Source organism: Triturus cristatus, chromosome 6 (assembly GCF_964204655.1).
Source record: "Triturus cristatus chromosome 6, aTriCri1.1, whole genome shotgun sequence".
Taxonomy (NCBI): Eukaryota; Metazoa; Chordata; class Amphibia; order Caudata; family Salamandridae; genus Triturus; species Triturus cristatus.
In genome coordinates, this window is record NC_140589.1 from 1,839,488,205 (window position 1) to 1,839,504,964 (window position 16,760).

General features: G+C 50.0%; 1 protein-coding gene across 1 annotated transcript in view; it reads right to left on the bottom strand.

Annotated features, from left to right (window-relative positions):
* The window catches only part of TRIM54 (tripartite motif containing 54), a 229,480-nt gene extending 217,069 nt beyond the window's left edge, over window positions 1-12,411 (bottom strand). Inside the window, exon 1 of the mRNA XM_085613274.1 lies at window positions 11,519-12,411. Coding sequence (XP_085469400.1) covers window positions 11,519-11,686 — 168 coding nt within the window. The 5' untranslated portion in view covers window positions 11,687-12,411. The remainder of the gene's footprint in view (window positions 1-11,518) is intronic.
* Window positions 12,412-16,760: the final 4,349 nt, after the last annotated feature.

A 16,760-nucleotide genomic window follows, 5' to 3' on the forward strand; every position in this document is an offset into this window, starting at 1 on the left:
AATTGGATGGCGTCTCTTTTTTCTGATGATAACAATGACTTCCGCTTGGAGGCTGTTGCAACTTACTGCTCATACACTATGATGGATGAACTTGGCTGGAGCCCATCATCGGGCAGATATTTTTTTGTTGTTCTGTGTGTATTACCATTCTAGAAGATAATTTTTTTCTGGCTTCTGTGCAATTTTTTCAAAATTGACTGTATTACACTAAATTTGAGGTCACATCTATATAGATGCTCTTGATTCTTACTCACATTTCTTGAACTCTGTGTTCTCCATAAACCTCTGTCCGATGGCCTGACATGGGGAGGGTGTACACTGTGCTCTCCGTCTGCACAGCGTGTTCAAGGTCGAAAAACAATGTATGGTGTTGATTCACTTTGGTCAGTCCCGCGCCCATAGACATAGTATAGAACACAGCTGCACTACTGAAACTAGAGTGCTTTTAATATGGCATTTTATGCGTGTAGAGGCACTTGGAGAAAATCATTCCAAGGAAGAAGAGCTGTGTTTGTCCGGGGATGTAAATCCTTGCATCTAAACTTGGAGGTATGGGGTCGCCGTGACAAAGCCTAGAGGTCTTCTATAATTATAATAAACTAGCTCTTAGCACGGGGAGGGTGGTACGGTGCTGTAGTCCTGCTCCCACTGTCATTATAATATGGTTTCCCCTTTTGTGCTTTATGGAATTGTAACAATGCTGATTATATTGTTCTTATGCATTGTGCTGCTAGTATTGGCTTGTGTATTGCATTATAGAGCACGTTAGTTAAAATAAAAATTTTAAACTATACAGTGTCTCTGTATACTCACGTTGTGGACAAGTATGAGTGTTTGAACGAAAGAGTGTTCTTGTTCCGACGATTCCTGAGAGGGTCGGAGTGACATGTTCTAGGATGTCTAATCATTGGTAGGTTCGCTGTAGTACGGAGAACGAATGAGACAATATAGATAGTCGGTTTGGGGTTCTGGGCACCGAGGTGGGTTTTTTGGTACACCACTACACACCGAGGTCCTGGTTTCATGCGCATAGTTCTGTGTATGTGCAGAATCCCTGCAACAGCGGGTCCAGACAGCTTCACTGTCTGGTAGGTTTCAACGTTAAAACAGGGTTATTAAATAGGATCCAGGTCGCTAACATAGTGGTGATGGGTCTGGCTTAAACTTCTAACACACTTGTTCTAATGTCACTTGCAGGGGCGGCTCCTCCATTAGGGCGGAGGAGTGCTGCCCCACTGCTTTCTCGCATTGAGAGAAGCAGAAACAAAATGCGAGAAGCAGAATGCAGGGGTTAGGCGGGAGGGTATGCCTGGTTGGGGGCAGGCGGGGTGAGGAGGAGTGGCTTGCACCACTCTGAGTACCCTGACTGTTTGGTAGGCCCTCGCGGGCCGACCAAACCAGTCATGCGAACTCTACATTTTCTCTATGCAAGCTGCATGCAGCCTACATAGAGAAAATGGTCTCCCTACAGTTGCCCGGCTGGGTGCTGTCCGCACCAATCACAACGCTGCCATTGCAGCATTGTGATTGTCTTATGGGAGGGGAGGTAGCATGCCTGTTCCTGTTTATGTTCAGGGGCAGGAAAATGCGGGACCCGGCCCAGGAGCAGAGGCAGCGCAGGACCCAGTCAGGTAAGTTTTATTTTTATTTTAACCCCCCCCCCACATCCCCACCCGCAAGTATTGCGAGCCGCGACTGGTCACTTCTCTGAGCCATGTTAGAAGTTAGTGTGAGGCCTGGGATTAAAATTTGTTGAGGAGCGCTCTAGATACTTCTTCCGTTTTTGCAGGTGTGATAAGCAGCACCTCCGAACTATCATAAAATGCACGTGAGGAAGAGAGAAAAACGGGCAACTGGTGCCATCTAGTGGTCTGGCCAGGAAAATCGCATCATTCTCAATGAAGATGGGAGGCGTAATTGCATTTAAAAATCTATAAATAAATGTTGCTGAAAAGGAGCGGGGTTCTGGAAAGCAATGGGACTGAGGCATAATGGCCACTCCGCCCTCCTCCCCTAGCGACTGCCCTGCTCCGGAATGTCCACATATGTACAGTGTGTGTAAACTTATAAAACAGGAGGAACAAATATTCAGGAAGTAGGAGTTTGTCTAGAGCTGTACACACAGTCTCTGGTAGTTGCTACAAAGCCCTGAAGGGGTAGAGACTGTATCTGGTGTAGTTGGTGGAAGGTGTGGAGTGCAACATGATATGAGGTTATGCACTCCTACTTAATATTACTCTAACGCTCTTGTCAAAGTTGGCGATCGGATGAACGCCTTTCTAAATAGTTTGGGGGCATATCAGCAAGGCGAGGCGATAAAATTATCGCGGCTTTAGCATCCGTTTTCGGACGAAAAGCGGCGATAATTTTATCGTCCTATCAGCATGGACACGCTAACGCGTGAATCCATGCCTTAGCGCCTGTTTACTGAACGCCCAGCTTTGCATCTCTAATGAGATGCAAAGTGGGCGTTCCTTCCCGAAATAACTGGAGTTATGTTGCTAACCGACATTTCTCCAATTATCAAGGGAATCGCTAAGAAGCATAGCGATAAGAAAGAAAAGTAGCGCTAACCATGGTTAACGCTACTTTCCTTATGCCTGCTTTAATTCTGACTTAGCCCTGTAATCCAATGGGAGGTGGATTACATGGCTAAGACCACCCTGCCCTATCAGCAAGGTATCGCCGGTCACAGTGCGATTATCGCTGGATTTCCAGCGATAATCGCACTGTTTTCCAGCTAACGCTTGCATTTCTATCGCTTTGGAGATAAGCGTTGCTGATAGCACGCTATCTCCGCGATAGAATGCAGCGATAGCCGGCGATAATTATCCAGCGCTAAGAGCGCTTAGCGATAATTATCGCCGGCCCTTGCTGATATGCCCCTTGTTTTTCTTGAGTTTTCTGAACAGGGTTCTTCTCTGTGGCTGCGGTGAGTCAGAAGGACGTGGTCTGCCTCAACTGGAAGCTAAGGCCCCACCTGAGCACAGTGATATTGCCGCACGTGACCAAGAGGCGAAGAGGAAGATGAAACAACAAGTTGACACACGGTCTCATGCCACAGCATCTGAACTAAAGCAGGGAGATCTATTCCTTGTGCGTGAACAGCAAACACGAAAGACAGACAGTCCTTTCTCGAGCCGGCCACTGAAGACAACACTTGTCAAAGGGCCCAGATTACAGCAGCGACAGAGTCTTACTCCATCACGAGAAACAGCTCTCACTTCAGAGAGTTCAGAACATCAGATGATGAAGAAGGAGAGGCACGGCCAAGTATCAAACAGAAGTCTCCGAGCGCCAACACTGAGAAGTCGGTGGAAGCAGCACCTCACAGCAGTGAGGGACCTCTCCAGGCTGAGGCTGCAGGAGAGGAAAAGGACCAGGGACAGGAAAGCTCCCGCCAAAGGGCAGTGAGTCGAGAACCCAAAAGGCTGATTGAAGAACTATGATGAATGGGTTGAAGCCTTTCATTCTCGAGACTCAGCCATGATGTATCTTTCTCTCCCTCTCTTTTCTCTCTTTTTCTTTTCGTTTCTCTTGTCTCTCTTGCAACATATTCGTTGCATGCGGAGAGTATAGAACATGATTGTTTTCGCCAACTAAGGCAGGTGAGGGGAAAGTGTTTATTTTGTCAACAAAGGGGGGGGGGGAGATGTCGGTACGACGCGCGCAGGTGGGTACTAGGACCCTGCACAGACCAGATGGGGAGGGTATTGGACACTGGACAAGGGACAGCACTTCCGGTCAGCGAGAGGGTGGGCACAGACATTCTAGCAGTGCCCACTAGGGAGAAGGAGGTGCCTGCGTGCACCTTTATGACCACTAAAATAAAGAAGACTTTGTACGCCCTTACCGGCCTTCTTGTATTGTCCTTTGGGGCTAGGGCACAGGGGACACGACAGCGTAGGGAGACCAAACGTCCTGGATTTCCGCAGACAGTCCCGGTTTTTGGATAGGTGTCCCGGTGTCCCGACACTTTTCTCCAAATTGAAGAAATGTCCCAGTTTTTGGGTAGTGCCTGGGTTATTTAAAGAAATGTCCCAGTTTTTAAGGGAGGGTCGGGTAAAACTGCACGTTAATCACAGTGTTATGCAGGCTCACATATCGACCAGCTCTCTTAGAAACGGGGACAGAGGTTCACTTCTTTAAACTCTCCTGCTGTGCTGCTTCGCCTCATTTAAGCAGCACAGCGGGATTTAATGAGGAGTGCATCGGGGCTGCAGAGGCCATAGGGCACGGCCGGGCCCACCAGCACCGGGACCCTGGAGCTCTTCGCAAAACGGGCAGTAATGTGAAAATACATATTTTTTTAAAGAGTATATATATATATATATATTCACTGAAAAAACCATAGGTTTCACACAAGTTATAGTTAGCTGTACATTTCACTCGTAAAAAACCAATGGAATTCCCCCGTTATAGTTAGTGCAGGCAAATATAACTCACGCGACCGCAATCTTCTGCTGATGCTAATACTGTATTTAGACACTTATTTGCCCATGTCTTCTTCCATTAAATTTTAGCTATACATATATTACAAATATTTTTTATTCATAAAGACACATATGTCATCAGCAGAGGATTGCGGTCGCGTGAGTTATAGTTGCCTGCACTAACTATAACGGGGGAATTTCATTGGTTTTTTACGAGTGAAATGTACAGCTAACTATAACTTGTGTGAAACCTATAGTTTTTTCAGTGAATTTGCAAGGTTTTTTAAATGCTAATTCCTAACTATAACATGTGTGAAACCTATGGTTTTTTCACTGAATTAGCAAGGTTTTTTAAATGCTAATTCCTAACTATAACGTGTGTGAAACCTATGGTTTTTTCAGTGAATTTGTACGTTTTTTTAAATGCTAAGTTACTTTACGCCATTCGTGGCGTGCGCGCCCACTTAACGCAGTTCGTTCCGTGCGCGCACGGTGCGCTTCGCGCACCGTGCGCGCACAGTGAGCACGCGGTGCGCTACGCGCACCGCGTGCCCACGTTACGCTACATGGGCCATGTACGCACGATGCGCTTCGCGCACCGTGCGCACATGGAGGACATATGATGCGCTTCGTTGTGAAAGGTAATATTTTAATTTTTCACATCTGTTATATGCCATGCACAAATGGTGCCCTTCGGGCACGATTTGCACATGGGGTGGAGAGAGTATGGATAATTTTTTATTTTTTATTAATTTTTTATTTTTCACTGATGTTACATGACATGCACAAATGGTGCCCTTCGGGCACCATTTGCACATGGGTTGGAGAGAGTATGGATATTTTTTTTTTTTTAAATAATTTTTACCGTACGCGTATGGTAAGCGTAATCGGCGAAATTATCGAAAAAATTAAAATTCCGTTTTTGGTCTTGGGGGATCTTTGAGGACTCCCTCAACATGGCTAGGTGCTTAGGAGCTGTCTAAACAGCCCCTTTACATGTTTTTGGCCTTTGTTTTTTAACCCCCTCTCAGACTGCGAGAGAGAAAATGGCGGCCGCCGCTTCCTGGTTTCGACCGATTCGAATGTTTACTAAGATCTAACAGCCAATCAAAATCGCGCTCGCACACGGCGGCGTGCGCGTACGGTAAGCGCACCGTAAGCGCACCGTAAGCTGGCTCAGATATATATATTGATTTAAAGGCTATTTTCTCAGAATCTACTGAACAGATTTACACCAAACCTACAAAAGGCACTTCCTTGACCTGTAGACTACATCTCTGCCAAATTTCAAGGAACTCTGTTCAGCCGTTCGGGCTGTAGCTGTGTCTAAAGGTCCTATGGAAAAATGCATGGGAAAAACGCGTTTTGGGACCCCCCTTTTATCTCAGCCCCCGCTTGACGAATCCCCCCGAGACTTTCAGGGTAGGAGCGGAGCGTAGCGCCCCATTAGTTTTGAAAATTTCGCGAGGATTCGTCGACCGTCGCCAAAGTTATTCCAAATAGAATGTTGCGGTTTTCCTATGGAAACAGGGTCATAACTATAACTACCTACTGGCGACCGCCAGTAGGTAATATATATATATATATATATATATATATATATATATATATATACATACATACACACAACAAATGCTGTTAATACATCCAAAATGACAGCATGCCACGGACTCCCAAGATTACAAGACCATAATTTATTTGTATGGCAACAACTCAAAGCGTTTCAGAGCTTACGCTCCTTGCTCACGAGTAATATATATATTTATATATATATATATTTGTATATAAGAAAACCTGAGACCTAATAGGACATTTAGTCCTATTTCTATGTCTGTGCCCGTCCCAGTTTTTCATTCTGAAAATCTAGTCACCCTAAGACAGGGTGTAAGGAATTCCAGTTTGGGACCCTCAGACACTCAGGATTCTCCTCCATGTTTTTATCGTCTGAATGTGATTTTTACATAATACGGTGCGCGTGGAAGCGCTCGTAGGTGAAGTGGGGATGTGGGGGAAATCAGGGGCATAGCTCCTAAGTTTCCCAGATCCATGCATAATGTGCTGCACCAGTTTTTTTTCCCTTTGAATTCTGGGATTGTAGTCCTGTTTTTATAATGGAATAAACAAGACTCAAGTTCCAGAATTCAAAGAAAAAACCTGGACTGGAGCAGCACATCATGCATGGACCTGGGAAGCTTGGCAGGGCTGAAGGAGCGTGACAACGCAAAGAGAAATGAAGTGACAACAGTGCAGAGACAGATGCGTTTCAAAGAACAAGCAGTGCTTAATTTGAGCCATTGGTTTCCGGTGCTCGGCACCGGCACTTAATTGGCAACAGCGGCACTTATGACTGCCTGTCACACGGTGGCGCTGTTCGTCTAATTTAGAGATGAGCACAACTACACTTGTTTATGAATTCTATTGGCTAATACCTGCCACTCAAGCCATTCCTATGCTTTGGGGGTCTGGAATAGTCTGAATTGTCACACTTGTAGGAGTGTGATGTTAGTAGTTGTGTTGGTACTGGCATTGGCAGTGCTGGTAGGGAGCTGCAGTGGCCTCCTGAGAAGGGCCCTGGCACTTATATTGTTTTAATAAATTAAGCACTGGCAGAGTTTGTGGTTGTTAGACCTGTCAGCCCTAGGGTGGTCCTTCCCTGTGTTTTTGCCCTTGCCTCATTTTTTCCACCCTGTTTTTCGTTGGCCTTAGGTCTCCGAGCGCCTTTCCATTGCTAATCAGTGTTAAGGTGCAGGTGCTCTCTTCCCCCAATATGGCTGCCACCGGCCCCTGCTACTGCGGAGTGGCCTTTTTAGTAGCACCCTAGTTGCCAGGAGCTGGCCGGGATCCTACAACATTGTTGCGACACCAGCCCGCCTTTTTTCTCCTATAGCTAGAGTGGGGAAGCTCCTGGAACCTGCTGGAACCTTCTAGAAGAAGGGTGGGGTTTACTTTTGCCGCCTTAGAGAGTGGTCTCCTGACCTAGGGCTACTTAAGGAAAGGAGGGAACATTTTTAGTCAGTTGGGGCGACGACGACCTGGGGGAACCTACGCAGGAGTTTTAGGCGGTAGGGCCTAGTCAGGGACCTATGCCACTGAAAGTGACAGGGCTTAGGTGCTGCCTTTTAAGTTGAGTGAGGGATCCTGAACTAGCCCACTGATCTGGCCCAGCGGGAGGGGAACCCAGGGGCAACCTACCAAGCCTGACTAAGAACTATCTAGTCACCAACTCAATCTACCCCCCCCCCCCCCCCCCATCAAGAAACTAGCTACCAAGGGCGCCGGAACCAACAAGCGCCGAGGAAAATCTACTAACTTTACCACAGAACTGCTGGGGGATCGACCAGGTAACAGCGCTGTGACACCCCTGCGCTTCCTGGCCCCACCTGGGATCCCCCCGCCCTTTACTCAAGCCCCACCGTCGTGGGGCCTGCCCCTCTGGCCTGTCCGGCCTGGAACTGGAGCGCTCGCCCGTGCTGGGCACCAGGGAACACTGGGCACCAAAACGACACCCCCCAGGACTAAGTCCTAGGTTCCACGGAACTCACCTCCCGGGGCTGCGGGGCCCGCCGACGCCAGCGCATTCTGGGCACGACGTTGTGCCTCCAGTGGCAGCCCTCAACAAGGAGAGGGCCGCCGGAATCCAGTGTAGGCCTCGTTAGGCCGTGAGACCCCCCAGCGAAGGCCTCGTTGGGCCGAGCGATCTCGGAGAGGCCGCGCTAGGCCTGAAGCTGGAGTCTTCCATCACCTGACGGGGGCGGTCTCCCGAGCGCCGCCCCCGCCGCGTCCTCATTGGTTCGCACTATCGCGCCCCGCAGGCCGCGCTGCCATTGGCGGCTGCGGGCGCGAGCCTCCGACACCTCCGAGGGAATCCCTGGGCCCCCGGAAACAGAGGAGGACCCGGAGCTGTCTCCGATCCCCGCGGAGCTCCCCGGCCACGCCTGGATCTGCCGGGAGCCCCGCGCCGTCCCCCTCAACCCACACACCACCGGGAGCTGCACACAGCTGGCGAGAGGGGCTCTAGGACGAGCGAGCCCCCGCCCGGCCGAGGATTGTCTCCGACGACCTGCGTGGGACCGCCAATCAAGGTAACCCCGGGGGGGGGGGGGGGGGGTGAGGGCCAGAGAGAGGCCCTGGGTTCGCCCCTTCCCCGGGGAAGTTTCTCGTTTACGCCGGTGGGCCCCTGTTGACCCCAGAAAGGGGGAACTAAATCTGCGATGGCCCCCTCAACCCTCGCCCTAAGACGGGCTAAGCGAATACCTCGTAGGAGGAAGGAATTGGGCCTCATACCGGCTGCATCGCGGGGAGTTGTCTCCGCTGCCCAGATGGTGACTGTAAGGAGTGGACATGTTTAAGGCCCCCCTTGAAATGCTCTGACCGAATGTAAAGTTTAGCGCTGTAGGGATAAGCCCTGTTTAGCGGGGTCATGATATGCCATGTTTAGGGATATAATTAAATGCCAGATTTGTTCTTAATGAAAGGCCAGATTTGCTCCTAAAGGAATGCCAGATTTACTCTTAATGAATTGCTTTGTGCAGCGCTATGCTTAACTGCCATGTTTTGAAGCGCTAATGAGTTCCTATGTGCAGCGCTATGCTTGAATGCCATGTTTTGAAGCGCTAATGAGTTGCTATGTGCAGCGCTATGCTTGAATGCCATGTTTTGAAGCGCTAATGAGTTGCTATGTGCAGCGCTATGCTTGAATGCCATGTTTGAAGCGCTAATGAATTGCCCTGCGCCGCGCTCTATGTAAATGCTGTGTTTGACGCTCTCCAGGATCGCCAGGTGCCGCGCTTTGATTCAATGCCAGGTTTTGATGTTCTAATGAACTGCCAAATCTATTTCTAATGCACTGCTTGGATCCTAATGTTGATCTAGATAAAGCTGATTAGTTTTATTCAAACTACCGGTGTGGTGTCAATTATTGCGTGCGTTTCCTGTCTAAGTGGATATGTGTGCTGTATGGTCACTTTACACGTAAGCCTTTGGGTGCCTACCTGCTCGCGCCACGTTACCCCCAGAGGGCCTGGTGACCCCCGGTCCTTCAGAGGTATTAAGAGTAAAGTTCGAGACCCCATGGCGAGGTGGGGGGGAGGGTAGTTGCCAAGAGGGAGCTGGAAATGGGCAGGCTGCATGGGCCTGTGGACCGCTCCTGTCTCTGACGCAGGATTGCGGCTGCCCGCGGCCCCCGCAGGGGGCCACCCTAAGCGGGCGGCCACCCTTAGTCGCATTTGGCACTCCCCCACCCCCACTAATACGGGGGACTATAGGAGGAGTCCCCTGGCCAGATACGTCACTTCCGGCACAAAGAGGAGGGGGAGGTATTTATGCCTCCCCCGGCCATCTTGGCGTCCTCTTTGCGCCGGACAACTACGTCGGCGCCCCGTTAGTCCTTCGGGCGGTTGTGGGCCTGAACAACCGGGGGTTTGCCTTGCTACGCTCTGCCCTGAAAAGGGCGTGAGTAATAAGGGACCAACGTGTCACATGATCCAGTAAGGGGATCACCCGTGATCCAGTAAGGGGATCACCCCCCATAAGGGTAGCGCTGATTGGTTTCTCCACAGTGCATGGCTCATCAGGCAGGCAGGGCAGCATATAGCTGCCTGACCTTGGATCGCCCGTAAGATAACCCACCATATTGCATACTTTTGTATGGAATAAACCTGCAGCAATATTTTTCCCAAACAAAAGTTGTGTTGTGTATTTATTTATGCATGCATACTCTGTTGTGGTAAGGGTGGGGCCTGGTGCCATAATGGGACTCCTGCCGCTTCGCATTCCGTAGCGCCGAAGCTACACTTCGTGGTATTAATAAACACTGACTCGGCCGCCAAATCGGGGTTTTCAGATTCCAGCTTTTCGTGTACAAGTGTCACTGTCGCTACCAGTATGACGACACCCTGTTAAATGTAATGTACAACAAAGAGACCGCCATTTTGAGACGTGTTACTGCCCGATCCTTCCTTCGAAATGAACGAGAAGGAAACCTTAAGATCAAACATAAATTGAGGGCGAGAAGAACAGAAAACACACGGATGGTCGCCAAATAAGACGAAGAGGCCGGTTACTGACTGAACACGTCACGTGAGATCTTCCTTCGGGTTCACACACATTTAAATTCTCTGCACGTTTTAGCCGTACCACCTATCTTTATTAAAATGCACTCTTTTTAACATAGCATTTACGAATAGCATTGGGCAGTTCACGATCCCTCGGTATGGAACAGCGGTTTCAGAAAGATATAACGATTTGACCAGGATCACACAGTTAGAAACAAGATTCACAACCCAGGTCTCCTGGTTCCACAGCTTACCACTAGCACCATGGCTGTCTCTCTCCTGTGCACGTTAGAGTGCCAGGGGTGGACTCTCGTAGACTCTGCCAGATTCCATCGAACTCTTACACTAGGAGGAGTCCGCCCTCCCTCCATGAGACGGCCCCAGTGGTGAGCCAAGCCGACTAGCACATGGATTGAAACCCTCTCACATCGGTGGGTAATTTAAGGCAGCGTAAAACAAGCACAATTTAGAAACATCTACCGCGGAGAGCTGGCACATGGCACACACTTAAATGTTCACTAGTGCTTCAACAAGGGTGTCATAATTAAAAACTACCTAAGCTGTGCTGGTGATGTGGGACGAGATTTGAACCAGGTTCCGGTTCTGCTGCAGGAACTCAACCCACTGAGATAACTTGCTAAGATGTGTGAGGCCCTATGGGCGGTCTCACAAACCTCCACCTTCACCCCGCAGTGGGATTCCTACCTGGGTAGGGTTACCAGTGTCACTCCTGATGTCATGTTTCCATTCTTGGGCACTTTTTAAATTATAAAGTAGTACAATTTGAAACTCTTATCCAATTGGCCTCCATTAAAGTGAAGAAGATACCTTGTTTGTTATAGTGTGCTAGTTAATGTAAACAAATCATTCAAGAAAGCTTACAGTTCCCAGAATGCACTAGGTTGTAAAACAAAGCCCTTGCGAAGACTTGTAAGCCATCTTCTATGAGGTGGTACGCTCTGGGTCCACACCCACTCTTTGCCTCTTCCAGCTTGGCCCCTTCTAACAGACCCCCATCCGATGCCACCCTACCTGGAAGATGTCGTTGGCACACTTGCGGCACAGGTTGTGCTGGCAGGGCAGGATGACCACCGGCTTGGTGAACATCTCCAGGCAGATGGGGCAGATGAGCTGCTTCTCCAGGTTGTCCATGGTCTGGGTATCCCCCATCGCTGGCTTGAACCCCACAGCAAAGTTCATATCCGCCAAGGTGCCGACGGTGTAGGTAGCTACCACTGTAAGGACGGCTTGGCGATGGATGACTCAGCTCTCACAACAGTCTATGTCCAGTGTGGTGGGGGTGAGCTGCTACCACTGCCGTGAAAGGAAGGCTTGGCAGTGGGCCACGCGACTCCCACTGTCGCCAGTGACCAGCGTGGTAGGGGTAAGCTGCTACCACTGTGGTGGAAGGAAGGCTTGGCGGTGGGCCACACGACTCCCACTGCGGCCAATGACCGGATTGGTGGGGGTGAGCCGCTACCACTGCGGTGGAAAGACTCCTTGGTGTTGGGCCCCCACAGTCAATGACCGGTGTGGTGGCAGTGAGTGGCTCCCACTGTGGTGGATCACTCGGCTCCCGCCACTGTCTATGTCGGGTGTGCTGGCAGTGAGCGACTACCACTGTGGAGGAAGAAGGGCTTGGCGGTGGATGACTCGGCTCTCACTGCGGTCAACAGAAGTCGCGATGTGCTTCATCAACTATGGTGGAAGATTGCTTGGCGGTGGATCAGCCGGCTCCCACCACGGCCAATGTCCAGCGTGGTGGCAGTGGGGTGCTATCGGTGTGTCCGATGAATTGTGTCCCGGTCTGGTCCCACTGCATTGGCCTCGACGAGTGCCGCGATGGCCCACAGCGCACTCCAGGGCCTGAGCCTTTACTGAGCCCAGGCTCAGCGGCAGCAGGGGCTCAGCTTAAATTTAGCAACACTCCTGTGACTGATAACCACATGGCACAGTGTTTGCAAGCCGGAGGGATAGACGGGGGGGGGCCCAAGGCACATTCCAGGGTCCATTTTTGTCCTCGGTAATTCGAGAGGCAGACATAGCAGGGCCAGCTGTCAGCGGACGCATTGTGTAACACTGAGTCACTGGCGCCTTTGAGGCCTAGGGTGTGGGACCCAAACGGCGTTCCGTAGCGATGACAGCGGCCCCCGCGTCATCCAGAGCATCTTCATCCAGGCCGGGCTTTCTAGCCAGCAGAACTCTGCATGCCGGGACATGTAGTCTGAAATATATAAAGGACAGGTGAAACTACGAACACAAGCATGAGGAGCGTTGTTTGCTGAAAAAGGGACTCGTCCATAGGCCGTTCAGATGAGCTCGTTTGAGGCTGTTAGTGGGTGTGATGCTCACATTGCACCGACATAGTAGTGCACACATGCGGAGGGCATCAAACTTCCACAAAAGGTCGGATCACAGGCTTCAGGCGAAGGGTTTTGTATTTATGAACCGGAAACCGAAAAGCGGTGTTTCTTTCTTTTTTCCAATTAGCGTGTAATGAGTTATTATTTCAACTGGATGTCAATAACGTATATTTGATTTATAGTTAAAGTTGGTAGTCGTTCAAATTCAATTCATGTTTTAACAAAAGAAACCTTTATACCGGCTTTTGATACGTATGCATTGAATTGAATGAATCTTTATTTTTTGAATACTTAAAACTATAACCATTTTAAAAAACGTGTATTTCATGTATACAGAAAGTGTAAAAGACAACACGTTGGTACCAAAGAAGTACAATAAACGAGCTAACAAATGGGTTAAGGTAAAATGTCCCGACCGGCTTTTGATGCATATGAAAACCAAAATGTCTGTGGCAGATTTTCGGGCTGCAACGTCACACCTGGCTCCAATAGACCACAATCAGCTACCCGCAGGGATCCACGCATTCCACATCACCTCTTGGTATATGCTGGCTTCCAAGCACTATACAAGAAAACATAAGATGACGCACCCTCGCCTCTTCCCTGTGAGCCATAAGCACGCCCCTCACGCCCCCTCAACTCCCCCCCTACTCACACTCGGACCAAGTACTCCAGGCTGTTGTCTAGTTAGAAAATGGTGTTACAACAAACAAATGATGGACGGAATGCTGACAATGCAGACATTCTCCCCCAGTCAAGAGATCTGGGTTAAATCCATCGTTCTTTTGCCCACTACACCACCCCAGTTCAGACATGGCCATATGCAAATCAGTCTTGACCCTGTGCCTCATGGGAACAGTCCAGCCCGAACTACCAAGCCATGTCTTCCCTGGACCAGAATCAAGCATCCTAGGACCGGTTTCTGGCTATCAGCCGTCATCAGCCAGGATAGCTTGACTCCAGTGGCGTAGTGAGCACGGGTCCCACGTCTGGGAATACCCATCCCACTTAGGGCGAAAAGCGTTACAACAAACAAATGATGAACGGAATGCTGACAATGCAGACATTCTCCCCCAGTCAAGAGATCTGGGTTAAATCCATCGTTCTTTTGCCCACTACACCACCCCAGTTCAGACATGGCCATATGCAAATCAGTCTTGACCCTGTGCCTCATGGGAACAGTCCAGCCCGAACTACCAAGCCATGTCTTCCCTGGACCAGAATCAAGCATCCTAGGACCGGTTTCTGGCTATCAGCCGTCATCAGCCAGGATAGCTTGACTCCAGTGGCGTAGTGAGCACGGGTCCCACGTCTGGGAATACCCATCCCACTTAGGGCGAAAAGCGTTACAACAAACAAATGATGGACGGAATGCTGACAATGCAGACATTCTCCCCCAGTCAAGAGATCTGGGTTAAATCCATCGTTCTTTTGCCCACTACACCACCCCAGTTCAGACATGGCCATATGCAAATCAGTCTTGACCCTGTGCCTCATGGGAACAGTCCAGCCCGAACTACCAAGCCATGTCTTCCCTGGACCAGAATCAAGCATCCTAGGACCGGTTTCTGGCTATCAGCCGTCATCAGCCAGGATAGCTTGACTCCAGTGGCGTAGTGAGCACGGGTCCCACGTCTGGGAATACCCATCCCACTTAGGGCGAAAAGCGTTACAACAAACAAATGATGGACGGAATGCTGACAATGCAGACATTCTCCCCCAGTCAAGAGATCTGGGTTAAATCCATCGTTCTTTTGCCCACTACACCACCCCAGTTCAGACATGGCCATATGCAAATCAGTCTTGACCCTGTGCCTCATGGGAACAGTCCAGCCCGAACTACCAAGCCATGTCTTCCCTGGACCAGAATCAAGCATCCTAGGACCGGTTTCTGGCTATCAGCCGTCATCAGCCAGGATAGCTTGACTCCAGTGGCGTAGTGAGCACGGGTCCCACGTCTGGGAATACCCATCCCACTTAGGGCGAAAAGCGTTACAACAAACAAATGATGGACGGAATGCTGACAATGCAGACATTCTCCCCCAGTCAAGAGATCTGGGTTAAATCCATCGTTCTTTTGCCCACTACACCACCCCAGTTCAGACATGGCCATATGCAAATCAGTCTTGACCCTGTGCCTCATGGGAACAGTCCAGCCCGAACTACCAAGCCATGTCTTCCCTGGACCAGAATCAAGCATCCTAGGACCGGTTTCTGGCTATCAGCCGTCATCAGCCAGGATAGCTTGACTCCAGTGGCGTAGTGAGCACGGGTCCCACGTCTGGGAATACCCATCCCACTTAGGGCGAAAAGCGTTACAACAAACAAATGATGGACGGAATGCTGACAATGCAGACATTCTCCCCCAGTCAAGAGATCTGGGTTAAATCCATCGTTCTTTTGCCCACTACACCACCCCAGTTCAGACATGGCCATATGCAAATCAGTCTTGACCCTGTGCCTCATGGGAACAGTCCAGCCCGAACTACCAAGCCATGTCTTCCCTGGACCAGAATCAAGCATCCTAGGACCGGTTTCTGGCTATCAGCCGTCATCAGCCAGGATAGCTTGACTCCAGTGGCGTAGTGAGCACGGGTCCCACGTCTGGGAATACCCATCCCACTTAGGGCGAAAAGCGTTACAACAAACAAATGATGGACGGAATGCTGACAATGAAACCGGTCCTAGGATGCTTGTTTCCAGTCCAGGGAGGACCTGGCTTGGCAGTTCGGGCTGGACTGTTCCCATGGGGCACAGGGTCAAGACTGATTTGCAAATGGCTGGGTTCAAACTGGAATGGCATGGTGAGCAAAAAAACGATGGATTTAGGCCCAGATCTCTGTACTGGGGTGAATGTATGACATTGTTCTGCATTCTGTCCATCAATTGTTGTTTTTGCATTTGTCACCCCGAGTGGGAAGGGTATGCTCAGACGTGAGTCCCTTGCTCTCCATGCCACTGGAATCAGGCTATCCTGGCTGACGAGGGCTGAAAGCCCGAAACCGGTCCTAGGATGCTTGTTTCCAGTCCAGGGAGGACCTGGCTTGGCAGTTCGGGCTGGACTGTTCCCATGGGGCACAGGGTCAAGACTGATTTGCATATGGCTGGGTTCAAACTGGAATGGCATGGTGAGCAAAAAAACGATGGATTTAGGCCCAGATCTCTGTACTGGGGTGAATGTATGACATTGTTCTGCATTCTGTCCATCAATTGTTGTTTTTGCATTTGTCACCCCGAGTGGGAAGGGTATGCTCAGACGTGAGTCCCTTGCTCTCCATGCCACTGGAATCAGGCTATCCTGGCTGACGAGGGCTGAAAGCCCGAAACCGGTCCTAGGATGCTTGTTTCCAGTCCAGGGAGGACCTGGCTTGGCAGTTCGGGCTGGACTGTTCCCATGGGGCACAGGGTCAAGACTGATTTGCATATGGCTGGGTTCAAACTGGAATGGCATGGTGAGCAAATAAACGATGGATTTAGGCCCAGATCTCTGTACTGGGGTGAATGTATGACATTGTTCTGCATTCTGTCCATCAATTGTTGTTTTTGCATTTGTCACCCCGAGTGGGAAGGGTATGCTCAGACGTGAGTCCCTTGCTCTCCATGCCACTGGAATCAGGCTATCCTGGCTGACGAGGGCTGAAAGCCCGAAACCGGTCCTAGGATGCTTGTTTCCAGTCCAGGGAGGACCTGGCTTGGCAGTTCGGGCTGGACTGTTCCCATGGGGCACAGGGTCAAGACTGATTTGCATATGGCTGGGTTCAAACTGGAATGGCATGGTGAGCAAAAAAACGATGGATTTAGGCCCAGATCTCTGTACTGGGGTGAATGTATGACATTGTTCTGCATTCTGTCCATCAATTGTTGTTTTTGCATTTGTCACCCCGAGTGGGAAGGGTATGCTCAGACGTGAG